This window comes from Stegostoma tigrinum, chromosome 3 (assembly GCF_030684315.1).
Source record: "Stegostoma tigrinum isolate sSteTig4 chromosome 3, sSteTig4.hap1, whole genome shotgun sequence".
Taxonomy (NCBI): Eukaryota; Metazoa; Chordata; class Chondrichthyes; order Orectolobiformes; family Stegostomatidae; genus Stegostoma; species Stegostoma tigrinum.
In genome coordinates, this window is record NC_081356.1 from 64537801 (window position 1) to 64556507 (window position 18707).

The window sequence follows — 18707 nt, forward strand, 5'->3', positions numbered from 1 at the left end:
AGGTTATAACAGAGGTCATCAGCTTTGGGGTCTTGAAGAGAACCACAGTGTAGTGCCATAAATGGCTCAGTGAACTTTTTTATAATATGTCTGAATGAGTGGCTAACCATTCCAGAGAATCAGAGTTACACAGCACAGAAAAAAGACCCTTCGGTCTAACTAGTTCATGCAGACCAGATATCTTGAACTGAACTGGTCCCATGTGCCAGCATTTGGCCCATATCTCTCTAAACCGTTCCTAATCATAAAGCCAGCCAGATGTTGTAACTGTACCCACCTCCACCACCACCTCTTTCAACTTGTTGCATACACACACCACCCTCTGCATGAAAAAGTTGCTGCTCAGATCTCTTACATCTTTCTCATCTTAAACCTATGCTATCTGGTTTTGGACTCTGCTACCCTGGGGAAGACAACCTTGACTATTCAATAAATCTGTGCCCCTCATGATTTTATAAACCACTCTAAGGTCACCCTTCGGCCTCCGACGCTTCAGGGGAAAATAGCCTCAGCCTTTCCTTATTGCTCAAACCCTTCAATCCTGGCATTATCCTTGTAAATCCTTTCTGAACCCTTTCAAGTTTAGCAACATCTTTCCTATAGCAGGAGGAACACAGATGCAAGGATAAGGGGATGTGAAATGGCTCAAATGTCTGTTGTAAAAGGTGGCATGCCACAGCCATGTCACTCTGTCAATAGATGTCGGGAGGTACAGTGTTACTCTAGTCATTGCTAAACGGTAAAGAAACCGCATTGAGAACATCCATCCCTGACAAAGTACAACTTGGCTACACTGAAGGCATGCCTGCAGTACACAGTCGTTGCAATGTCTTTTATCATATCCAGGAAAAGGCAGCATACAATGACAGAGAAGAGGCCAGTTCCAGGGGCTGTCAGTTTAATTTGAACATTCTCAGCTTGTTCAAGGCAGTGATCCTGAACCTTGAGTCCCACTACCGGAGCCGATCATTGGGTGAGGCTAGGCAAGGTTGGGGGAAGCTCTCAGGGCAGCGACGTTCCAAGGTCCTTATCTATGTCCTAAACAGATGGTAATTATCAGGGTGGCAGTGGCAGGCAGGGGGAGGAACAAAAATGTAGCCAGTAAGGATGCAGTGGGGGGAAACTGGCTTAAAAATTCATCAAGAAGTTTCCAAATGCCGTCTGGAAAGGCAGAAGAGCTTCAGCATCATCGCGGCCTTCAAAGCCACAGACATCAGATATGCACTTAAACAACAGAAACCAATCTCAAGATCCAGCACTTCACAGATTGCAACTACCGTGCTCTTAGACAGCTCAAGACTTCAGAGGTATTGGTACTTTGCCATTTCCAAGTATCTGAGCCTGGGTTAGTAGACTCTCTCTGCTGGGTAGTGTCTCATCTGTTGTTTGTTTGACAGCTGTTATTGTTGTTCCTCTACAGGCTTTTTGGCAGCATCAGATAAGCTAACATGATGGACCATAGGACAGAGCTGTTCTTTGCCAGCTCCCATCTTCTTTCTCCTCCCAGGGACCCCTCTTAGTTTGGACTATTCCAATTAAGTACAGCAACATTCACCACAAACACTACTGCCCACAATTTTGCCTTCAATGTTCCCTGGCTGTTAGATTTCCTCAGAAAACTTCCCACAGGAGTTTTAAATTGAAAAAGAAAATAACTGCAATAACAAGTCTCCTTTCCTTGTTCTGGTAAAGTCAGTCACAGTCCCATTTGCAGATTTTAAAACCCTTTGCAGCATTACCATTAAAAGATGTAACTACTTCCAAAACGTTTCCCAAACACCCACTGAACTGTGTGGTCAGCAGATTTGGTCAGTTCAATGCAGAGTAACTTCTAGATCAGAAGCTGGCGTAGTAACAACATCAGGTTCATGATCTGACATCTTTACACGAGATTTCAGTTATACGGAAGGTAGCAGAAGTCCTAGTCTCAGAACATAATAACACTCAACCCCTTAAATTAGTAACAAGCAAAATTAATTTACCGTTTTCAGACTTCTAACATCAATATTTCATTTTACTATTTAATTCAATATTCTTCTTCCCTGGAAGTTTGAATCAGACAACATACAAACTGAGCCCAAAGTTCTGATAAATGCATCTGTTGCAAATTTTAAACAATTTATGTACCATTTGTACACCAACTAGGTCCCATGCTGTCATACTTTAACATACCTGGATCTTGTAAATTTGGACTCGGAGAGATTTCTGATGAGTTGAGACAGTATACTCTACTTTTATAGCTGGCAGATAATTTCTCCTTATTGGTACTTCAGAAGGTTGTAAGAGCTTCATGTCCATGCCATTTGGAGTTAAAAGTGCCTTTTTTTTTGCAAGAAATAAAAGTCACTTCTGAATGTTTACTCTGAAAGACATTCTTTTATGCTGAGACTAAATAGTCACCTGTGTAGCCACTACAAATAATGTAAAATATATGATTTGCTCTTTACGTTCAATGTCTTTATAAAATTGACACAGTCTAAATTTAGAAGAATAATCAGACCTTGAGACAAAAACAGAAATTGCTGAGAAACTCAGGAGGACGGCAACAGCTGTGAAGAAAAAAATAAAGTTAACATTTCAAATTCAGGGACTCTTCTTCAGAATAATCAGACTCTGAATTTCCCTACATGTTTATTTTAATTGATGTCAAGCAAATGCTAATTTTAATGGAGTGACCTGTTAATAATATAATCAACCTAATTAAACATTGTGAGACAACAGGCCCTTTCTTGTAATTGAAAATTTTGCCATTCACTTTAATTAATCATTAAAATACTCTAATATAAACAATTTATAATTATCAACTGACCTGAAATTCACATGGAAGTTCAGCAACATGATTCTCTTGGGGAGAAGACTCCATATATTCTTTGTAAATCTCTTCCAGCTCAGCTGTTTGCTTTCTACTCATTGGTTTCCAGCGCGATTTCCCCTTGGGTTTACTTTCCCAAACAATATCAGAACTGAGTTGCAAACAGAGTAACAAACATGTAAAGTTCACCAAAATTGCATCCAATTGACCTAACATAGAAAAGTTTGACGTAACGTATTCTGCATGTATATAGCCTTCATTGTTTTCAATGTGAAATAAGAATACAACAGTATCATTAATGGTTTGAAATTTTCTATTTCTGAATGGAATAGTAACTTGTGGGGTCAAAACCATGCACTTTAATAAGATGAACAATATGAAAGTTGAAGGTCAGGTTCAGTAATGCATTACATTTCACAATAATTTGCTACAAAGCATGCATTCACCTTGTTATGCCAATGTAGACCACTTCTTGCTTTGTTGAATTATTAATCAGTGAAATCCCCAAGTTCTGTAGTGACAGAATGATTTCCTGTTCAGCTTGCTCTGCTCTCTCATTTTCTTGAGTAAGTCTGAAGGTTCCTTCATCATCGGTGAACACAATGATTCTCTGCAGACCCTCAAAGAAGGATGCTAAATAAATCTTCCCATTTTCTTGTGGAAACTCTAAGAATATATCCTGAAAGTAAAATAGCTTATCTGAACACTGAATGTCCTTTGCAAGTCTGAAAATATTTGGCTTTTAAGTGTTGCAAAAATAAAGAAAAAAGGGGCAAAACAGACACTAAGGAAAAGGCATATATGTAGGGAGAGAGGCTGATAAAAGAGATAAGATTGGTAAAGTTAAAAAAACAGGACAAGAGCTACTATACAATTAAATTATTAGGGCGTCTAAAAGAAATATTTTACAAATTTATTAATATTCAAAAAACAAGATGCGAACACTAAGGATTCCACAGCATGAACCTCTCAGCGTGTCATGGGACAGGGAAATATTAAATTCTTTCCATTGAACCACAGTAAAGTTACAGCTTTGGAAAAAGTCATTTAGCCCATCATGACTGATCTGGCTGAATAAATTAGCCATCCATTTCAAGCCCACTTAACTGGACCCGCTTAACCTCGCAAGTTACAGCGCTCCAGGTACAAATCAAAGTTGTTGCTGGCTTCTGTCTCAACCACCAAACTGGCTAGCAAATTCTAGATAACCACCACTCTGAGAATAAGCTTGTCCTCATGTTCCCTCTGATATTTCTACCAATCACCTTAAATCTGTGCATCCTGGTTATTAACCTGCTCGGGGAAAATGGTCTTCCTTGCCCACTCTGACCCAGCCTTTCATTATTTTGGATAACTTGATGACCTCCTCTGCTTGAAGGAAAACAACCCTACCTTATCCAACATTTCCATATCTACAATTTTCAAATCTTAGCAACCTTCATGTAAATTTTCTCTGTACTCTCTCGAAAACAATTATGTCCTTTCCGTAACGCATTGACCAGAACTGTACATAAAACTCCAGTTCTGGCCCGGTCAGTGTCTGATAAAATAATTATTTCAGTAACATTTGTATAGAATTTTTTTCCTCAATCATAGAACCTTCCAAAGCATTTTACAGCCATACTTAAGATGCACTTAGTGATATACTTAAGTGTAACACTACTGTAATGTAAGAAATGTAGCATTAATTGTATTACATTTTTGCTTTTATGTTCTATAACTCGCACAAGCAAAACAAAGCCATCACATGCCTTTTGTACTGTTATCTGTTGGTCCTAACATCTTTGGAACATGTACACTCCAAGGTCTCTTCCTCTAGCTCTCTGCACCCTCCTATTTATTGTCCATTCCTTCGCTGCTTACCCTTCTTTAAAGCATATCTCCACTCATTCAATCAAACTATTGATATCTTTTCGCAGTCATCAGCCATTCTCTTTGTTAATTTTCGGCTGTCCACAAATTTCCTTAGTACTAGTTACAAGGGACAGTGGGCATGAAGAGGAGATCCAAAATTGGAGTGATTTTAGAAAGGGGCAGGGAAGCAGACGGATAAGTCACACTTAGACAGGATAAAACTCTTACTCCAGAATCTACACCTGAGGTTAGGGAAGTTGGAGCAGAAATATATTCACATGTAAATAGTCAGTAAGATAGAGGAAAGCTCACAGCTAGTGAGGGGTTTTAAAAAAAATGGAAGATGGACTAAGTTGAGGGTAGCAGGCAGGACAGAAATTATTGGGCCAATGCTGTTTCTGGCCTGAGGCACAGTTCTATCCTTACTACTGGACATGGATAACTTAGTTGTCTCACAGGCTCTGCAGACAACTATTTGCAAAAAGTGTATTGTTCTGTTATAGGATGTTAACTGAAATTCAGTTGATCAATAATACTTTCACATTGTAGGTTTGAGCATCACTCCTTAGACTTGTGCACAAAAACATTGGCTTACAATCCAATGCAGCATTGATAGGAGAGCTGTTGAGTTACACATGTCGTCTTTAAAATAAGGGATTAAAGCAAGGCTCTCCCAGATGAGTGTATAAAAATCCATCTATTGTTCTCAAGAGTGCAGGAGTCACTGCCGCTGAAATTACTAAAACCATTCTCATTAAAATATTGTGCTATTTGGGAGGCAGAACATATAATTAATGCTACATTTCTTACATTACAATAGTGCTTACACTTCTTAAGTAGATCATTAAGTGCATCTTAAATATGGCTGTAAAATGCTTTGGAAAGTTCTATGATTGGGGAAAAAATTCTATACAGATGTTACTGAAATAATTATTTTATCAAAGAAAGCATGAGTTCAAAGAAGCCATCTAAGTTGTAGCCTTCTTCCACTTCTTTACGTTCCTACTCTTCAGCTCCTCACCAGATAGGTGCTGGGAAGAGTTGCTCTCTCACAACTGTTCTCTTGGGTTATACAATTCAGAGGATACTACCAAAAAATTTGAGACCTGTTCACCTGTGTAGCATAAAGTTCTTTCACTGCAGTCCAGATAGAAGCAATGCTCGAGGACACCCATGATATTGTCTATCATATTCCATGTGGTAATATGCTCTCATTTAATACCCACTGCACACAATGTTGCAAGTTGTGCTATAAGTGGATAACTCTCATCACCCAAACCTCTTATTGTGGTTCAAATACAGGTGGTTAGAAGATGAAAGATTCGTCGACTTTATACATTATCTAAATTGTGGTACGATAACTGTCATTTAAAAATGCTTGTGGATAAGGTTTCAGCAGGAAACTATTCTTTCCTTCCACCCTCTTCTAGCATCTTATCTTGTTCTGCATGACTTTTCAATTTTCAGTCATGCTTAATACTAGGTAATCTTTGCACTGAAACAAGTTGCTTCTGAATAAGTTTGTAAACAAAATATATTTCAGCAATTTTTGATAAGTACAGGAGTGCTCCAAAAACTGCATACATTTGCATCAGCAAACAGAATAAATATTAAAGCAATGCACATAGAAAAACTTGTAGTACAAAGCAAGATTCCTTCAAGTAATTTAATGCTGAGAGTTAATTGTGTGAAGTCAAGATTGGGAGTAGAAATGGTTCTGGAAAATTATGGCACTGTCATCAAAACAGTGCTACACATTAATTAATTTCATAATCTGCACGCTATCCATGCTGCCAGATATCACAAGGTGCTCATAAGCACAAATCCTTTTCCCAACCGGCCCAGGGAAAGTTTTCCCTCCAAAATTTGTATGAGCAACTTGGAGGCTTGGTGTTACAGTCCAATTTTATTTCCCATGGCCTGCTGTTTCCAAGTTGCAACTGGAATTTAAAGAGAAGACATTGGCTCCATTGCTGTTTGGAAATTCAGACGGAAATCTGCCTCAGCCAATCTGAAGGCCACAGCCCGACTTTGCTTGATAATCAATTGCCTGAGGTCATGGTTTCCAACTCATTGAGGCAGTCTGGCCTGTCGCCAGGAACTGTCAGCCAAGCAATGGACAGCAGTTCTTCAGTCCCAGTTGGGCTGTCAGTGGCCACTGACGGGGCTTCAGCAGTTTCTTGTGATGACACATGCTACTCCCCATGGGAGTGGCCCATTCCATTGGTGGTGCCAGTCTAACTGCGAAGAGACTTAAATTGCCTTGACCGTTCGGAATTCGCCTTTCAGCTCAACAGGCCCATGGCAGATGCGATTTCCGTGGACCTACACTTATCCCTGGAACATCCTGAACAACAAGGATACCTAACTCTGACTCTTACTTATTGACCACAGCTCTGCCTTCAACATTATAATTCCAAACAAACTCATCTCTAAACTCCAACACCCTAACACCCCTCTGTAACTAGATCCTTGACTTCCTGACCCATTGACTGAAATCAGTAAGAACAGGTGACAACACCTCCTCCATCATAATCTCCAAAACCAGTGCTCTGTAAGGCTATGTACTCAGCCTCTACTATACTCCTTATACACTCATGACTGTGTGGTTAAATTCCGTAGGTCACGTCTTAAACAAGACAGAATGCAGGAAAGAGATGGAGTGCTTAGTGGGATGGTTTAAAGACAACAATTATCACTTCACAGCAAACTTGCATGTCCAATTTAACTGATTCGCCTCAGTTCTTTCCGCTGATTGTGATGTATTCTCAGATGAATATTCACAAAACTGAAAACTTAGTCTTTCTCAGCTTTTAATAACCTGCAGATTTTGAATTAAACATTCCTGTCTGGAAGTTTCCCAAATTAAACATTCATACTGAGCTAACTGCGTTCTCCTTGAGCTGTTTTATAGTCCTTTCTAGGGTAGAAAATGTACTTATTTCTGACCCTAGTCAGGTCTCTTCCAAAACCACCAAACTGCTTTAATCTCTGGGTTTTTCTTGCACTAACCACTCCGGTATTGCCTTAGGCAGACCTCCCGAACTAGGAGCTGGTGGTCTTGGTCACTTGAGGGGTTTATCTCTCACTTCCTTAAGTCATCAAGAGATGATAAATTAAAAAAAAACACATAAATGTTCCAAGTTCAACAGATCTTACACAGAACAAATATCTGTTTACATACATGAAAGACACGTACAAGCTCAGCAATACCTAATATTGCCTAAGCTACCCTGCTTTCACCACATCACACTGTTACAGAGTCATAGAGTTGTACAGCGTGGAAACAGACCCTTCAGTCTAACTCATCCATGCCAATCAGATATCCTAAATTAATCACAGAACCATAGATTCCTACAGTGTGGAAACAGGTCCTTTAGTCAAAAAAGTCCACACTGTAGGAATCTATGGTTCTGTGACCCTCAGAGCATCACACCCAAGCCCATCCCCGTATAACCCACCTAATCTACATATCCCTGAACACTACGGGCAATTTAACATGGCCAATCCAACTAGCCTGCACATCTTTTGACTGTAGGAGGAAACCACAGTGCCCGGAGGAAACCCACGCAGACACAGGGAGAATGTGCAAAGTCCACACAGTCACCAGAACCCTGGTCCACTGTGCCACCGTGCTGTCCATTTGCCAGCATTTGGCCCATATGCCTTAAAACCCTTCTTATTCATGTACCCATCCAGATGCCTTCGAAATTGTAATTGTAATTGTACCAGCCTCCCCTACTTCCTCTGGCAGCATATTCCATAGAAGCACCACCCTCTGCATGTAAAAGTTGCTCCTTGGGTCTCTTTTACATCTTCATCCCTCATCTTAAACATATGCCCTCTAGTTTTGGACTCCCCTACCCTGGGAAAAAGACCTTGGCTATTCACCCTATCCATGTGCCTCATGATTTTTTAAACCTCTGTAAGATCACCTCTCAGCCTCTGACGCCCTAACTTATTCACCCTCTCCCTACAACCCAAACCCTTCAATCCTGGCAAATCCTTGTAAATTTGTTTGAACCCTTTCAAGCTTCACAACATCTTTCCTAAAGCAGGGAGATCAGAATAGAAGTAGTAGGAACTGCTGATGCTGGAGAATCTGAGATAACACGGTGTGAAGCTGGATGAACATAGCAGGCCAAGCAGCAGAGGAGCAGGAAAGCTTGACGTTTCGGGTTGGGAGCCTTCTTCAGAAATAAAAAATATCAGAATAGAACAGTGAATTCCAAAAGTTGTCGAACCAATGTCCTGTACAGCCACAATGTGACAATCCAATTAATCCGACTTCAATGCATTGACCAATAAAGGCAAGTGTTCTAAATGCTTTTTCACAACCCTGCCTACCTGTGACTCCACTTTCAAGGAACAATGAACCTGCACCCCATGGTCTGTTTGTTTGGCAACACTCTCCAGGTCTTTAACAAGTCTAAAAGTCTTGTCCTGATTTGCCTTACCAAAATTCAACAGTTCAAATTTATCGAAATTAAACTCCATCTGCCATTCCTTGGGCCATCCACCATCTGATCAAGGTCCCACTGAACTCTCAGATAACCTTCTTTGCTTTCCACTACACCAATTTTGATGTTATCTGAAAACTTACTATCCATACTTCCTATGTTCACCAGCAAGTCATTTATATAATTGACAAAAATGCAGTGGGCCCCGCACCAATCCTTGCGGCAGAAGCCTCCAGCCCGAAAAACACCATCACTCTCTGCCTCTCACCTTCGAGCCAATTTTGTCTCCCAATGGCTAACTCTCCCTGGATTCCATGTGATCTAACTTTGCTAATTAATCTACTATGCAGAACCTCGTCAAACACCTTGCTGAAGTCCATACAGCCAATGTCCATCACTCTACCTTCATCAATCTTCCTTGCCACTTCTTCGAAAAACTCAACCAACTTAGTGAGACACGATTTTTCACTCACAAAGCAATGCTGATTATCCCCAATCAGTCCTTGCCTTTCTAGGCACATGTAGCACCTGTCCTTCAGAATACCCTCCATTAACTTAACTGGCAATGACATCATGCTCACCAGTTTATAGTTCCCTGGCTTTTCCTTACCACCATTTGTAAATAGCCCCACATTAGCCAGTCTTCCTGCACCTCACCTGTGGCTATTGATGATTCAAATATCTCAGCAAGGAGCCCAGCAATCACTTCCCTTGCTTCCCCATATGTTCTAGGATACATATAATCAGATTTTGGGAATTTATTTACCTTTATATGTTTTTAATGACGTTCAGCACCACTTCCACTGTAATATGGACACTTTTCAAGATATGATTTATTTCTCCAAGTTATCTGGCTTCTGTGTCTTTCTCCACAGTACATGGCATGTTCTGCTCTGACAGCATGCAGCTTTGAAGATCCCATGCAGGGCTTATTTGCATGGTCACACAGAGATGAGTAGAAAGAGGGAATGTGGCACGCTAAAGTTTCCGTGCAGATGTGGTATCTACCAGTCATTACAGAGGCATTCCACCACAAAGTCATTACAGAATACCACAAATAGTTGATGCTGCCAGCCCATGACTGGATCTTGTTTTCCAGCTTCAACATAAAATAATGAGTGCTCCTTCATTATAAAGTGAAGAGGTATCAGCAATCCTACATTGGACTCTCTCTTATGTCAGCAACTAAATGGTTAACCAGTACAACTAATGCTCATCTGATTTCCTTTATTAACATTTCTCAGAGCCAACAATGCTCGTGCAACTATTTCTTACTCAGTAGGAACTCCCCCCAAGATCTACTTTCATACTGCGTCTGAAAAGTATTTGTCACACAAGGCCTGCCTGTGCCTAGATGCTGCTTCCGAGGTCGATGAACTGCACTGTCACACATCCATCCACGGAGCAAAGATGTGGCCATTTGTTTTTCCTGAAGTGGGTTCAATGTGTTGGAAACTTTCCTGATTTTGCACATCCACTCGGTGTGCAAATTTAGGCATCAGACTCAGTTGCAGCAAATGGCATTGCAAGGACACTGCCTCTGTGAAGCAAAGCTGTCTCGCTTCAAAGTCTGAGATAAAAGTGAGTCCATTAGACAAATCACTGAAATTGTTATTAAACTGGAAGAAAATTTTGCCTTCTGGTTCTTCATCAACTTGTTCAGCTCCACGAAAACATTTGCAGCGATTTACATGTTCCAAATCAATATTACAGAAAATTGCTGTTCAGGGAATTGATTACCTTAGCAAAGGTAGCATACCAGCAAAATATGCAGTATCAGAGAAATAAACATAAATGCCAAAGACATGGCTCATGGAGCAGACATGCAATCAATTTTTATGACTATAGTATGCAGCAGGGCAAAGCCTCTCTCAACTATGAAATTCAATGTCATGGTTTTTCTATTTAAATTCCAACTGTGCATGTATCTTTCTCTGCCTCCAGTGCCTCAAAAAGCAAAATTTGAAGTCTGATGTCACAAAATTCTTTCATCAAAAAAAACTACCACCCACTTTGGTAGAATGCTTGAAAAATTGGTCTATAATGCTTAGGATTGGAATTTGTATCACCTTGCCAGAAATAAAGTGATCTCCTCTACTCATTAATGGTCATGTCATACAACTAATACACCAGGCCATGTGTATGGTCAGAAAAAAATCTCTAATGTGAGACACACAATAATAGAACTAAGCCAAAGTAATACAGTAACAAATATTGTTCTTTAATACTTTCTGATAAGTAGAATATAACTTTGCTTAATATTTACATGCAGGGCATTAATTTAATGGATTGTCGGCCAAGGTTTGAAAGCAAATGAAATAAAATCAAGAACAGCCAAATATGCTGGTAGAAAGAGTTTGCAGAAACATTGTCAGATTTTAATACTAGATTGTACAGAAATACAAGGTAGGAATTTAAGACCGTGAAGTCAAAAGCAAATGGGGAGAGTAAGAAGGTGAAAGTATCACGAAAATCTCTACATAATTACCTCTATTGTACTCAGCTCTCCTGCTGCATCTTGACATGAACAGTTCCAGCTAAGTGTTCTTGACACTGTCGGATCTTCCCAGGTATAATAGGTTGCTTTACCTGGCCCTAGTTGATGACCCTTTCCAGTTGAACTGCTAGTAACAAATGATAAGACCATATTTCAGTTCTAATACAAATCCTAAATTGCACTTCAATGTTCTAAGTACTTGAAGATCATATTCACTATTGACCAAAAATCTTATTTGATATTTTGAAACATTGCCCATTAAGTGACAGCACACATTTTAAAAATAAAAATTATTAAAAGATGAAATCTGGACTTTTATTTCAATTCAGGAAAGCAAGACTAAATTGAAAGACTAATTCTGCGAGCAAATTACTTGCCACTTGGAGGGGACCACTCATTTAACATCTGAGAAGACACTTTACAGGGGCAATTGCCCCCTCACACATTTACAAGTCTCAATTTTAATGTATGCTTCTCGATGCACAGAGGAGCATAGGGTTGAAAGTGTATGAATTGGGCAACTCCAACCTGTGAAAATTTGAAGAACACTTGTAGATATTAGCAAGGTTTCTGCAAATTACAGGGCCTAATTGTTTTTTCTTTATTCAATCACAGAATGAGTGCATTGCTGGCCAGGCAGTATTTATTGCCCATTTTTAATTGCCCAGTGGGCAGTCAGGTGTCAACCACATTGCTGTGGATCTGGAGTCACATGTAGGCCAAGCCAAGTAAGAGTGACAGTTTCATTCCCTAAAAGGACATTAGTGAACCAGATGGGTTTTTCTTGACAATCAACAAGGGATTTATGGTCATCCTTGGATTCTTAATTCCTGATACTTAGTGAATTCAAATTCCACAATCTGCCATGGTAAGATTCCAGCAGGGGTCCACAGAACATTACCTGGGTCTCTGGATTAAAAGTCCAGTGATAATAACTCTATGCCATCATCTCCCCAAGGGGGATAGTAACATCCCAAGGTGATAAAACATGTGAAAGAAATTCAAGCTGTGAGATTCTTAGTCAGCTGAAGAGGCTGACTCTCAAATGCCCAAAGTCTTGTCTCTTTCCGCACTCTTGCAGTTCAGGAGTGCTGCCCCAAGTTCAAGGAAGTCTTCAACCTCCCCTAGTTCACATGACTGCAGTCCTACATACTCCACACCTAAAACAACTGGCAAAATCTGACTCCCTGATGAAATTTCCTCCCCCTTATGCCACTGCCCCTGAAATGCTGACTGAAGATATCAAAACTCATTCCCAAATTCTCCCATTTATATTGTGTCTAGTTAAATTGCTCCTAGGAGGGATGTGGGTTATATCACAAACTACATCCCTTCAAATCCTTGGCCTTCATTTTACTTATCTTTGCACACAGATGTCATTGTATATAAAAATCTAGGGATGTTGTAAGCTCTTCCAGCATTTCATATAGATTATCATGGTAAATTTGAAGGGCAAGTGCAGCTGAATAGCCAAACATAAAGGGCCTATGATAATTGTTTAGATCTCACTCAACTTCATGGCTAAATATGTGATTAACAATGAAGAAGAACCTGAATGATCTAAAGTAGAGCTTCTAAACTAGAAAAACAAACGAAACAAGAGGGTATCTAGCCAAAACGAAAATGAAACCAAACGAACTGGAGACATGGTAAAAGAATAACGGGCTTTCTTTGAGGTGGTGTCGCATGTTCAGTTAGATATATTCCAACAAGTAAGGAGGCAGAGCAGCCAAAGCCAGAGCTCTCCTGAATGAAGAGGAAGACACAGAATAAGAAACAGAAAAAAAGACAGTATCTGACACAAATCCCGTGAATTCTTCAAATGAAAATCAGGCCAAATATAGTGGGTTGAGTAGGGAAGTGAAAAGGAAAGCACGACTGGCTAAGAAAGAACGGAATGGCAGTCAACATAAAAAGGGAACCCAAAAATCTTTTACCAGCAAGTCAACAAGAAGTGGATAGAAACAGATAACTACTAGGAATGAAGGCAGCACTTTACACTGACCAATGCAAAGCATGGTTTAAATACTTAATGTGTTCTTTTTACCGGTGTTTACTGAAACTCAATGCTGATAAAATATTGCTAGAAGCAACGTAGTGGATGGGAAGACAATAGACGGGATGTACGGGAAAGGCTGGTTATGCTTAGAATGGGTTAGTCACCTGCTGTAGATAGGCTGCATCACTATTTGCTAAGGAAAGTATGCGGGAGATAGCAAAGAGTCTACCAGAGCTCTTCAAACTTCCTTAGCTAGGGCGGCGATGCCAAGTGACTGCAAAGTGGCAAACATGGCATCCTATGTCGGAAAGAATGTGAGGGCATTCATAGCAAATACAGGTTGGTTGTTTAACCTTATTGGTGGTCATGGCTTTAATAAAATAATGTCAAAATTTATGGTTAGGTTTCACTTAACCAAGGAGGGACAAGATTGATTTTTATAAAGCAGAAACTGTTTGACTCACCCAATTTTGAGCTCTTTAAAGTAGTAACTGAGACGGTTGTTGAGGGGAATGCAATGGATGTTATTTATTTGGATGTTTAGCATGTGTTTTAAAAAGTACCACATAATTAACTGGTTCATAAATACAGGCTCATGGAATAAGAGGTCAGTGTCAGCGTGGATAAAAATTAGCCTGAGGATAAAGAGCAGTGAGTTGTGGCTGTTTATCCCACTGAAGGATGGTTGACAGTAGTGCCCCCCAGATGTCGGTGACAGGATTACTACATTGTTAATTTACATAAAAGGCATTACATCGGAATACATAAGCAAAAGAACTTTCCAAATTTGACAGTAACAACAAACGTGAACATGCAGCAAACAGTAAGGATGATATCATTTGATGGCAGCAGAATAGAGATGAGCAGAATGGGCAGCTAAGTGGCAGGTGGAATTTAATACAGTTATGATTGAGGAGATACATTTTGGCAAAAGGGACAGTGCTGGAACAGAGGTTACTTGGATTCATATGTACAGATCATTAAAAGCGGCAGGATATTTTGAGACTATAGGAAACCATGTGTATTGGATCTTGGGCTGCCCAAGTAAAGGGATTCAGTACAAAATGATTAAGGCTATCGTGAACCTCAAAGTTCACTTGAAATCTACATCCAGATCTGAAGCCTATGATTTGGAATAGATGCGAGGGTCCTTGAGAGTATTCAGATTAAATTCATGAGAGTACTTCCAGGGATTTAAAGCAGAAAAATTTCCATCAACCTGAAGACGTACAGTCCACTGCTTTGAAACAAGTGGCTGTAGAAACAACAGACAAATGATGGTCATATTTCAAAATTGTATAGACTTTAGGACAGTTCCACCAGGTTGGGAAGTGGCAAATTTCCTACGGTATGACGTGGAATGTAAGCCACAAGGTTAGTTTAGAGAAGTTGGTTCTTATCTCCTTCGAGCAGAAGTGATTTAGGGAAGATCTGAAAGAAGTATACACAAATAAGCCGATAAGGCTGACAAAGAAAATCTCTTCTCACAGCTCATTAGCCGGGGTTACAAATTTAAAGTTTTGTGCAAAAATGCAGGAGGATGTGTGGAAGGTCTCTTATGCAGTCAGTAGTAATGGTTTCAAATTTGATGCAAACAGTGAAATGGATGTGGAGACCATTATTATCTTAGGACAAAGAATGCAGTGGGAGGGGGAAATGAGCTAGGCGAGATTAAGTTGAATATGCTTTTTCATGCCAGTACTGCTTTATTCACTGCCATAATGACATTATAACTTGAATCTTAAGTATTTTTAAAATGCAGTCATTTTAAAGCATCAATGGATGCTATTGTGACAAATTTGTGTATTCTGACATGAGTTGGTCCATTGACAGATGTCACTTTTTTAATAATTGTCAAAGATGCAAATAACGCTTAATAACCTTGAAATACATTGTAGTATGCAAACATAGCAAAACATTAGAAATCACATCTATTGGCAAAGATTGCTCCCATCAGTCTACGGATTACATGCTGATCTGACTTTTAAAAATCACATCCAATGAGTGGATGTAGATAGTCTATTGCTAAAATGTATTCCAGCTAGTTTTTTTTGATGATTAAAGCATATGTTCACTGTTGTCTGATCTGGGAACTGGAAATAAGCCCAGTTCACTCCTATGCTTACAGAATTCTTAAATAAAATGACCAAAATGTTTCATGGAAGCATCTCAAAAAATTCTTGCTATACATGTAAAGTACCTCTGACGATATTCAATCCTGCTTGCATTTGTGTCATTAACAATGAGGAACGGAGCAGCCCCTTCATGATAGTCTTTAAAAGTCACCACCAACGAATGTTCCGCCAAGTGTACTTCTACTATGATGCCTCCAAACTGTAACATTTAAAGGAAGATTTAATCAGGACGAGAATCATGTTGTAGTTTATTTTAAATTCATTGAAATTCACAATATGCAATTGAAAACCAAGTTTCTGCTGTCTAGACACACTATTTTGAAACAGAGTATTAAATCCTTTAGATCAAAGGGTCAACAGTTGATTAAAAGATGAGTATGATCTTAACATTTCCACTGCAGCAGAGGAAATAAATTCACAGTGGGAAACCATCAGAAAGAACCAATGGCCTAGGCATAGTCTACCTAGCATCTGCTTTTCAAACGCTGCACAAACCCCCAACGCTCCAATATGACGTGTAGGACAGAAATACAATTTCCATCTAAAAATACAGCAGTCATTATAATGATTTAGAATAGACAAATTATGTCCTTTAATTACATCTGAAGCAATTCTTGAGCACTTTGCATGAGCAACTATACCTAGTTGAGGTTTCAATGGTTTGTCCCGAAGTCCATCAGAACTGAACTCAAGAAAACCAATTCTAGGGGTTACAAAAACAAAAGAGAAATTGCTGGAAAAATCCAGCAGATCTGGCAGCATCTTGGACAGGAATCAGAGTTAGCATTTTGGGTCCAGTAACACTTCTTCAGAACTGCATCAGTTCTGATTTTCAGCATTCACAGTTCTTTTGTCCTTTTCCCCTCAATTCTTGAGGTTTCTCATCAATAAAGTGAGTAAATCAATTTCTGGTCCTACAACCGATCTCTTCCTAATCTCAAACCTCATCTCTAGAACCCAAATCACCTAACACTGGCTGGCTTTACTGATGCCCCATTAGCCCTTCTGCAGGGCTCCTACCTTCTCATACTAATCCCTGATCTGGAATTTCTCTGTCAATGTCTAAACCTGTGCACATTTATCTTTTGATTCCTGACTCAGGGTGCCTCTCTTGATTCTAACACATACATCTATAATGGGAAGGCCATTGCAGCCAAATTTGGAATTTCCTCAACTCTTGGATCCTTCAAGTTTTCAACACTGGAATGAGGCCTGAGACTCAATATTTGAGGGGAACAGACCTCAAATTTCATATATAAAAGTAGAACGTGTTGGAGAAACTCAGCTCGCCTGGCAGCATCCACAGTGAGAAAAATAGAAACAATATTTCACGTCCAGTAGGATTTCTTCTGAAGATCAGATTCCATGTGGAGTATGAGTTCAGTTTTGAGGACTGCATAGGATATTGGATAGGGTGCACCTTAGATTCACCAAAATGATACTGGTACATAATACCGGTTGGGTTCTATAAATTCAGCTTGGATATCTTTGCATTTAAAAGCTGATGAGAGGAGATAGGTGATCTACTTTCAAAATGACAAATAGAATATCTGGAAATATTCACAGAAAGGTAAATATCTAGAGAGAGAAACAGTTAACATCCACAATCACCAACTTTGCATCACAATTGGTACAAGTTACAAATGTAATAAGCTTTGCACAAGGAATGAATTGGAAAAAGAAAAATTAAGATCTATGACATGGTGGTAGTCCAAAGAAATTGAATTAAAGAACAGTAATTCTTACAAGACACATGGGAATGGTAATACAAGCAATACAAGAAGCACGGAAATATAAAATGTGCTTTATTTAGGTGTACTGATGACTGCAAGCAAAAATAAAAGATAAAATGAAACAAGCAAAGAAAAGGATCATGAATCAACGGGCAGATGTTTAAACAGTTTTGCAAAAAACAGCAAATGCGATGAGAAAAAAATCTCAATGCGGATAGCCTGGGTTCGGAATACATTGCTAGTAAATACACAGACAGATCCAATTGAGGCATTTAAAAAGGGCACTGGATGATTACTGAAGTGTAAACAATGTGCAGGATTATAGGGACGAAACCTCGGATTTGGCACTAGGCTCAGGTAGCTCGTGCAAACATGAAAGACTAAATAGCCTTCTTCTGCACCACACAATTCAATGATTCTGTGAAAAGGAAACAATCACTCAAAATAATCGAAAATTGCTAAATTCAAATGTTCAGTCTGGAAAATTGTAGAGTTTCAGATTTTAGCAAGGATATGTAGCTTGAATCGTGGGTGAGGTTGTGACTTGCTTGTCAAGCTGGCTTGTTTTTGTTCAGAAGTTTTGTCACCATGCTCGGTAACATCATCAGTGAGAGCTCCAATGAAGTAATGCTGTTCTACTCCACTTGGAATTGATATTTCCGGACTGTTATGGTGAATAGCGTCATTTCCAGGTTTGCCCTGTATGGGTTTATAATGGGGTTGAATACTATATGTTTGTTGATTGCATTATGGGTTGAGAATCAGGTCTCTAGGAATTCCCATGCGTGTCTATATTTGGCTTGGGCTACTAAGGTTACATTGTCCCAGTTAAACTGATGACTTTCATTCTGAGTGTACCGATCTTAAGCAAAGTTCGTCGTGTCATTTGGCTGCTAACCAATGTTCGTGTATTCTGATATAAGATAATAAAATGTGAGGCTGGATGAACACAGCAGGCCAAGCAGCATCTCAGGAGCACAAAAGCTGACGTTTCGGGCCTAGACCCTTCATCAGAGAGGGGGATGGGGGGAGGGAACTGGAATAAATAGGGAGAGAGGGGGAGGCGGACCGAAGATGGAGAGTAAAGAAGATAGGTGGAGAAGGTGTGGGTGGGGAGGTAGGGAGGGGATAGGTCAGTCCAGGGAAGACGGACAGGTCAAGGAGGTGGGATGAGGTTAGTAGGTAGCTGGGGGTGCGGCTTGGGGTGGGAGGAAGGG

General features: G+C 39.7%; 1 protein-coding gene across 1 annotated transcript in view; it reads right to left on the minus strand.

Moving 5' to 3' along the window:
* Window positions 1-18707, minus strand: part of vps13a (vacuolar protein sorting 13 homolog A) — a 379786-nt gene that overhangs the window by 97769 nt on the left and 263310 nt on the right. The window contains exons 52-56 of the mRNA XM_048527513.2: window positions 15823-15956; window positions 11615-11750; window positions 3259-3491; window positions 2810-2963; window positions 2173-2319 (exon numbers count right to left, since the gene is read on the minus strand). Of these exons, the coding sequence (XP_048383470.1) occupies window positions 2173-2319; window positions 2810-2963; window positions 3259-3491; window positions 11615-11750; window positions 15823-15956 (804 nt within the window). The remainder of the gene's footprint in view (window positions 1-2172; window positions 2320-2809; window positions 2964-3258; window positions 3492-11614; window positions 11751-15822; window positions 15957-18707) is intronic.